This window comes from Rhinatrema bivittatum, chromosome 6, assembly GCF_901001135.1.
Source record: "Rhinatrema bivittatum chromosome 6, aRhiBiv1.1, whole genome shotgun sequence".
Taxonomy (NCBI): Eukaryota; Metazoa; Chordata; class Amphibia; order Gymnophiona; family Rhinatrematidae; genus Rhinatrema; species Rhinatrema bivittatum.
Window position 1 is genome coordinate 41,893,867 of NC_042620.1, and position 8,962 is coordinate 41,902,828.

Sequence of the window (8,962 nt, forward strand, 5' to 3'; positions counted from 1 at the left end):
TGGAGAAGAGACGGCTGAGGGGGGACATAATAGAGGTGTTTAAAATCATGAGAGGTCTAGAACGGGTAGATGTGAATAGGTTATTTACTCTTTCGGATAATAGAAAGACTAGGGGGCACTCCATGAAGTTAGCATGTGGCACATTTAAAACTAAATCGGAGAAAGTTCTTTTTTACTCAACGCACAATTAAACTCTGGAATTTGTTGGCAGAGGATGTGGTTAGTACAGTTAGTATAGCTGTGTTTAAAAAAGGATTGGATAAGTTCTTGGAGGAGAAGTCTATTACCTGCTATTAAGTTCACCTAGAGAATAGCCACTGCCATTAGCAATGGTAACATGGAATAGACTTAGTTTTGGGATACTTGCCAGGTTCTTATGACCTGGATTGGCCACTGTTGGTAACAGGATGCTGGGCTTGATGGACCCTTGGTCTGACCCAATATGGCATATTCTTATATTCTAACACCAGTCCTGGCATTGTTTTCCGTGTTAAAACATGCACGTTGGGCACATGGTGATTTTTTTACATGGGGGGGGGGGGGGGGGGGTGTGTGTGTGTTAATAGCTATAGCCTCATCTACATGCATTTGGACATACTAATCCCCTTACTGCTAGGTGTTAGCCTAGCATGTCCAAAATGTATGCCCAAGCGCTTGTTAACCTGTGTGCTAGGCTCAGCACATGCTATTGCATCGGCCTGTTAGCAAATAGGGCCCTTAAATTGTACACCCACTGGGAATAGGGAAATACCTACAGTAGCTGAATGTGACCTGCTTTAAGTAACTGACTAGTTACAAAAGACAAAACAAATAAAAAAAAATTCAAATTAAATTAAAATAGCAATTTCAGGGACTCTAATCTCCACAACAGGAGATCATACTCCTGCTCCAATGATTTCTTAGAGCATTCTGATACTTTCCCATAGAATAAATGTAAACCACTATTGGGAATCTTTTCATCAGTGACTAAAGGTAAAATAGTAGGCATGGTTACAACAATTAAACTCCCTATAGTGAAAGCTCCCACGTACCGCAGGGCATCTGAAAAAAAGAAAAAGATCTAAAGGCTCACGCACATTATGCTATTTAACAAATTCTTACTTAGGGTCAACAAAATATATCACAACAGGCAAACCCCACTCAAAGAAGCCTCAGCTGTCCGAAGAGGAAGAGGAGCAGCAGCAGCAATGCTCTCAGGAGCGCCGTACCAAACTTTTCAAAGCAATAAAACCGGAACTATACAGAAACTCCACGTCGCAGCAATTGAAGCAGAACTTTTCAGCTACTGAGCCGCCGGGTCTCACCATCCCGCCGGAGAAACGGCGTCCCCTCCTCACCTCGCCGCCGCTCCCCCTGCAGCGCCAGGTTCCGCCGCTTGATCTTCTCGTTCTTTTTCTGGATTTTTTTCCGCAGCAGCTTCATCTGCAGATCCGCCATCTTCCCTCGCGTGCGCGCGTGCGCGCGTGCGACGCACCGGAAATCTTTCTGAAGCCCCCACGTTTCCCCGGACTACAGTCTGTCAACTCTTAGGCGACTTGCGTACTGCCTGTCTGGCATTCCCTGCCAGTCAGTGCTGCAAGTGACAAAGGCAGAACGCGCCGCCGCTCCAGTGTCACGCTCCCGGAACTGCCAAACCAAACGCCTAGAGGCCGCCTTGTACTACGTCATCAATATGCGATTATAACCACACAAACGTGCGCATAGCGGAGGTAGGGTGGGTCGGTAGAAATGACGTTCGGCCGATCAATGAACAGGCGACTAAGGTTTTAGGAGGGTGACAGTGGAAATATGTTTTTGATCGATAGTGTTAGCATGGGGCTTTGTCTTTATTTTTCTTATTTTTATTGTTCAGCCTTTTTGTTCTCAATTTTATGTTTGGATTTGTATTTCTCCCGCAAGTGCTTTATTCAAATACAACTTCAGAAACAGGGAAAAAAAAAGATCATAGAAAACTGAACTACTGGCTGACCCAATCAGAAATTGCGTTTGTTCTACCCTAACTTGCAGAAGAACTCAAAACTTCAGAAAGAAGAAAGCTGGTCGTGACGAATGGGGGATGTGTATAACTACGCTCGTTTACGTCATATATACTGGATCGGTTACCATCACTCCTACTACTACTTAACATTTCTGTACAAATCTTAAATTATTTAATTTGTATTTTATTTTAAATGTTCAAGGATAAATATTGAAGGACTGGAGATATATCAATTACACAAACCAAAGTCTTTTACATTTTTAATGTATTGTTTAAAAAATACAGGAATACACCGGTGAAGGAGGCCCTGGCCTCACCTCCTGCCTTGGGCCACCGGAACCATACCCATACAATGGAAACCAATAGGTTATTACAAAAGAATATGTCATTCATACCAGTAAACCTAATCAAGTACATTTTCAAAGGGATACTCGTGTGGCTGGGCCTTCCGTGTGCATTTTACATTGGTCCCGGCCACGTGCATAAACCCCAATATGTGCAAAATTGCCGGCCCAGGGAAAAGGGGTGGCCCAGGGGGCATGGTCTGGGCGGGGGGCAGGTCGGGACAGCGCCATTAGCTGCTGTCCCAGGGAAACATGCGCCACCAGCTATCCGGCGTGTGCAGATTACTTCTGTTCCAGAGGAGAAGTAAGTATTAAATAAAAAATTTAGGGATAGTTAGGGTAGGTTTAAGGGGCGGGGAAGAGAGAGGAAGGATAGAGTTAGGTGTAGCAAAGTTCCCTCCCAGTCCGCTTCTTAATTGGAGTGGACTGGGTGGGAACTGGGGGAGTGCGTCGCTGCACATTGCATTGTAAAATTACCCCCCCCCCCCCGCGCACGAGTCGTGGGCTACACACACGCGCATGGCCATCGTATTTTATAACAGGCGCGTCCCTGTGTGTGCGCGTCCCTGAGTGTGCGCACGCTCCTTTTAAAATCGACCCCAATCTGGGGGGACCCCAAAAAAAGGAAAATTATACACTAATAGGAAAACTAAAATAATTATGAACTACCCCCAGCACCCCCAAAGGAGAGGGAAGGTAAAGAGCAAGCTACCATTTAAGTGAACTGCAGCAGAACAAAAGAGGGCAATGCAGCTATGTAACATGAATTCCCAGCCCAGGAAAACCAGAATGAGATTGAAAAAGTTGCTAGACCCCTTAATGTTAAGATTACTTACCTGGTAATCTCCTTTTCCTTAGTGTATGCAGATGGACTCAGAACAAGTGGGTATAGTGTGCTCGTGCTAGCAGTTGGAGACGGATCTGACGTCAGCACGGGTACATATACCCCCGCAGGAAGTGCAGCAATTCAGTAATCTTCCTTGCAAAGCTGTTGTATTTATTTTTTTATTTTTATATACCGATGTTCCTGTAAAGTATACATATCACACCGGTTTACAAGGAAGAAACTGTCGCCTCGTTGGTGGTTTACATTGAAACAATTAACAATTAACAACAACATGAAGGCGCAAAGAGGAACTTAGTGGAGCTTACAGTGAACATTCATGATTATATAATATTATATATATATATTATATATTATAGCCATATGTGTACTGACCGATCAATTAATCAACAGGATTACCCTGACCAATTGATGGTAGCTGGAGACCGCCAGTGTTCTCAACCAGAAGGCGTCGACACCCGGCAGGGTGGAAGCCCTATTATAAGCAAAACATGGCTTACCGTGAGTCGGCGAATCCCCATGTATACCGGCAGCCGGGCGGGATGCTGAGTCCATCTGCATACACTAAGGAAAAGGAGATTACCAGGTAAGTAATCTTAACATTTCCTAGCGTGTAGCAGATGGACTCAAAACAAATGGGATGTACAAAAGCTACTCCCGGACTGGGCGGGAGGATGCCCGAGGACCGTGTAGGATCGCCCTCGCAAATGCTGTGTCCTCCCTGGCCTGAACGTCCAGATGGTAGAATCTGGAGAAGGTATGGAGGGAGGACCACGTCGCCGCTTTACATATCTCTGCAGGCGACAGCAGCTTAGCTTCTGCCCAAGAGGCCGCTTGCGCTCTAGTAGAATGAGCCTTGACCTGTAGAGGCAGTGGTTTTCCTGCCTCTACGTAGGCTGCCTTGATAACTTCTTTAATCCAGCGGGCGATGGTCGGCCGTGAGGCCGCTTCCCCTTGCTTCTTCCCGCTGTGCAGGACGAACAGGTGGTCCGTCTTTCGTACTACTTCTGACATTTCCAGGTATCTGGACAGTAGTCTGCCGATGTTGAGATGACGTAGTATTCGACCTTCTTCCGATTTCTTCAAACATTCCGTGGTAGGCAAGGATATGGTTTGGTTGAGGTGAAAGTGTGAGACCACTTTGGGTAAAAAGGAAGGAACTGTACGAAGATGGATGGCCTCTGGAGTAATTCTGAGGAATGGATCACGACAGGATAGTGCTTGTAGCTCTGAGATGCGGCGTGCTGAACACAGCCAGCAAGAACACCATCTTCAAGGTCAATAGACGGAGAGACAGGCCTCGAAGGGGCCTGAAGGCTGATCCCGCTAGAAATTCCAACACTAGGTTGAGGTTCCACAAGGGCACTGGCCACTTCAATGGCGGGCGAATGTGCTTGACTCCTTTCAGGAAACGTGAAACGTCTGGGTGCTTGGCAATGGTAGTGCCATCACTCCTGGGACCGTAGTAAGACAGTGCTGCTACTTGAACCTTGATGGAGCTGAGGGACAAACCCTTCTGAAGTCCATCCTGCAGGAAGTCCAAAATGATAGGAATCGTTGCGGTATGCGAATTGGTGCTGTGAGAATCGCACCAGGCTTCAAAAATCCTCCAGATCCTGATATATGTTAATGATGTGGAGAACTTGCGTGCTCGGAGGAGTGTATCTATCACCGGCTCTGAGTATCCTCTTTTCTTCAGTCTAGCCCTCTCAATAGCCAGACCGTAAGAGAGAATTGAGCTGGATCCTTGTGGAGAATGGGGCCTTGCCGTAGCAGGTCCCGGTATGGAGGCAGAGGTAGAGGGTTCCCTGCCAGTAATCTTCTCATGTCTGCGTACCAGGGCCTTCTTGGCCAGTCCGGGGCCACTAGAAGAACTAGACCTCTGTCGCTGAATCCTGTGCACAATGGCGCCCAACAGGGGCCATGGAGGAAATGCGTATAGCAGGATCCCCTGAGGCCACGGCTGTACCAGGGCATCGATCCCCTGCGCACGAGTATCCCGCCGGCGGCTGAAATATCTGGGAACTTGAGCATTGGACCTGTCTGCTAATAGGTCCATGGCTGGCGTCCCCCAGTGATCCACAATTATCTGAAAGGCTGTGGGTGACAGCTGCCATTTTCCCGGGTTTAGGCTTTCTCTGCTGAGGAAGTCTGCCGCAGTGTTGTCCTTCCCGGCGATGTGTACGGCTGAGATGTCCTGAAGATTGGCTTCTGCCCAAATCATCAGGGGAGTTATTTCTAGGGACACTTGTTGGCTTCTGGTTCCGCCCTGTCGGTTGATGTATGCCACCATGGTGGCGTTGTCTGACATCACCCTTTAAAACTAGTTTTTTAGTATCCCCCCACCCTCCGGACCCTTCCACCCCCTCCCCCCAATGCCCCTGGGCGCAGCGACAGGCAGGGCCGCGGCCCGAAGAAAAAAGATCACATTTAAACGCGCTGTTGCTCCTCCTCCTTCCTGCCTGTGCGGCCCCGGAAGTAAACGTTGCCGGAGCCACGTGGGCTGGAAGGAGGTGAAGCATCGGCGTGTGCAGAAGAGGAGCAGCGCTTGCGTTTACGGGCAACCGCGAATCCCAGGTCACAGCGGCCCGAGAAGAGGAAGAGGCCTGGTAGCAGGGCTGCCGCAGAGCCCATCCTGCGACTCGCGAAGAGGAGGCCCAGAGGTGAGAGAGAGACTGAGGGTCTGTAGAGGGTGTGTGTGCGTGTATGAGATGAGTTGAGAGATTGTGTGTGAGAGTGAGGACCTGAATGTTTGCAGAGACGGCATGTGCTTGAGCAAGACAGCATGTGGGAGTGAGAGAGAGCCTGTGTGTGTGAGAGTCAGACAGCATGTGCCAGTGAGAGACTGTGTGTTTGAATGATTGTATGAGAGACAGCATGTGACAGTGAGAGCCTGTGTGTGTGTGTGAGAGAGAAATGCATGTGAGAATGAGAACCTGACTGTGTGTTTGAGGGAAGAAGATGGAGAGAAAAGAAACAGAAAAAAAGACAATATAAAAGGAATTGGCAAAAAAAATAAGAAAGGGAAGGTGGGAAAAAATAAGAAAGGGAAGGTGGGGAAAAAAAAGCCTGTGACCAACCAATTAGAAAATGAAGATCAGACAGCAAAGGTAAAAAACAAATTACTTTTTAGTGATTGGCACATGTAATCTTTGGGAATGTGCAAGAATAGCACTTTCTCTATGCGGATCTCACAATGTACGAGATCAGCATGGAGAAAATGGAAGCCCACAGGGCCTGCACAGAGGAGGCAGCAGCAGAATGGGCTTCAGTGTCAGTAGCAGCAATCGGCATCTCCCCAATAGCCATGTGGCAGCAGTGACAGTGGCAGCAGAGGAATGAGAGAGGTTCCGAGATTGCTGGCAAAAGAGAGGGGGGTCTGCCTTTAGTGTGTGCATGTGAATGAATGGGACTCTGCATGGGGGTGTGTGCATGTGAATGAATGGGACTCTGCATGGGGGTGTATGTGTGTGAATGCATGGGTGCCTGCGTGAGAATGAATTGGTGCCTGCCTGGAGGATGGTGCGGGAGTGGTGTGAAAATGAATGGGAGCCTGCCTGGGGCTCAGTGTGTGTGTGTGTGTGTGTGTGTATATGTGAGGGAGCCAGTGAGTGTGAGAGCATGTGTGTATGAGAAAATCCAGGGGAGTAAGAGTTTGTGGGGGGGGGGGGGGGGTGGAGGGGGAGCGAGTGTTTTAATTGAAGATTTAGCCAATGAAATTCAGCAACAAAAAAGTCACTAAGCAGGTAAGGTAAAGAATTATTTGTTTTTGCTTTATTAATAAATACAGAACATATATTAAAATTATAACTTTTTGTTATTAATATTAGAGCTACAAATATCACAAAATTATGGATTTTTCTAGAAGTGACACACCACCCGAGTTATGCTCGGTTTTTTTATGAATTTTGACACACTGAGCGCAAAAGGTTGGCCATCACTGCACTAGGTGTTAGTTGTTGGTATGCGATTCCACCAGGTCTGTTGCAGAAGGTACAGGCACCGAGGCAGGGAGAGCAGGCCCTCGAGGAGTGAGTACCTGTTCCCTGAAAGGCACCTGAAATAAAGCAGAGGGCCCCCGAGGAGCGGGTACCCAGGTTAGCATATACCCCGAAGGGCAGAGAGAGAGCTTCCTGCAGCAGCACGGAAGCGACAGAGTAGCGTAGACAGGAACAGATTAGAGTCCTTGCTAACTCGGGGAGCTAGCAAATGAGTGAAGGTAATATACCCGGATGGCATGACGTCAGCAAGAGGGAATGCCCTCGAGGTTCGCGCCAAGGGTGGTACAAAGCTGTGGGTTGCGCGCGCACCCTAGTAGGTTCCTGGGAGGAGCAATGGTGGGAGGCTGCACCATAGCCGTTCTGGGGATGCCAGAGAGGTTGGCTTGAAGACACTGTGGTAGCCATCTTGCCCAGGTAAGCAGGAGGAGCCGAGAATAAGGTGAGGCAAGCAGAGCGAAGCTGTTGAAGACCGACGGACGCAACACATATTCCAGGCCAACCAAGTTATCTACAAACTTGCCTATAACAAATATCATTTTAACATGTGTTAGATGTTATCTGAACCAAACTAAGGGTGGATTTATTTTTTTCCCTGCAAAAAACCCTCAAAATACTCCAGCTTGAAGAAAAATTTAGTTTTTCCCAATTTTAACGCTTATATAGAGAGATATCTCAAAATAAATGTAGCCCCAATTGCAAACACCTTTTGCTTTTTCTCCAAAAACCTCCAGTGCTGTAACTGAGTAACTCGAGCCAAATCAGGACATATCGCAACATTACATCCTAAAAAGATTTTTTATTTAACTTGGAAAAACATTTGCAACATCTTTTTAAAATCTGGTTCTACTGCAAATACAACTATCAAAGTGGCTGTAAATGTAATTTTGATTTGTGAATCCTGCAAAAAAGCCATAAGATGTAGATTCAATAGTATCTGCCTGATCCTCGGAACCTACATGAGTACTGAAAACAAGTCCACTAGGAGTAGGTTAAAAAAAAAAAACCTTAGAAAAATAGAGGAATAGATTCCACCGGTATATGTAATACCGCTCAGTAAAATCTCTTTAGCATATCCAATGGTGATATCATGGATGACTTATGAAAATTCAAAAAACACAAATAACATCTCCTAAAATAATTTTCTATACTTTCCAATTTATGGCATATTTCGTTACTATCTTTAATCAAGGCTACATTTGTGGCAATTAATTCTTCACATTGAAACTAGAGCTGACCCATTTTCTGTTAAAAAAACCTTGAGCATCTGAATATGTGAATCAACTTGTTCCAGGACTGCTCTGTTTTTGAACATGACTGCCACCAACTCTATCAACACCTGTTTGTGCATATGGTTTAATTTATTTGTGAATAAGTACCATCGGTACAGAAATGTAAATGTATTTTCTTTTGTTAGTGTGTATATAACTAGCTTAGATGCCTTTAACCAAATATCTTCCAAGGATATGTGAAAATGTATCCTGTACCTTCCCCCTGATATTTTTGTATGTTTATTTACCTTACTTTTGATTACCCACTTATTATTTGAAAAACAAGAAGTAAATGGAGTGGAGGAGTAGCCTAGTAATTAGAGCAGCAGGCTGCAAACCATGAAAGCCAGGATTCAAATCCCACTCCTGTGCCTTGTGACCTTGAGAAAGACACTTCACGCTCCATTGTCTCAGGTACAAACAGAGGTCATTTTCAAAAGGATTTACACACTTAAAGCTGGATTTTACACAGGTAAATGCACTCTATCCACATAAATGGGCTTTTGAAAATTGCTACATATATGCTG

General features: G+C 46.2%; 1 protein-coding gene across 2 annotated transcripts in view; it reads right to left on the bottom strand.

Moving 5' to 3' along the window:
* DDX18 (DEAD-box helicase 18) overlaps positions 1-1,618 on the bottom strand; it is a 48,297-nt gene extending 46,679 nt beyond the window's left edge. The window contains exon 1 of one of the 2 annotated variants that reach the window (XM_029605345.1): positions 1,305-1,618. In XM_029605345.1, coding sequence (XP_029461205.1) covers positions 1,305-1,437 — 133 coding nt within the window. In that variant the 5' untranslated portion in view covers positions 1,438-1,618. The remainder of the gene's footprint in view (positions 1-1,304) is intronic. The other variant, XM_029605346.1, reaches the window with a different exon arrangement.
* Positions 1,619-8,962: the final 7,344 nt, after the last annotated feature.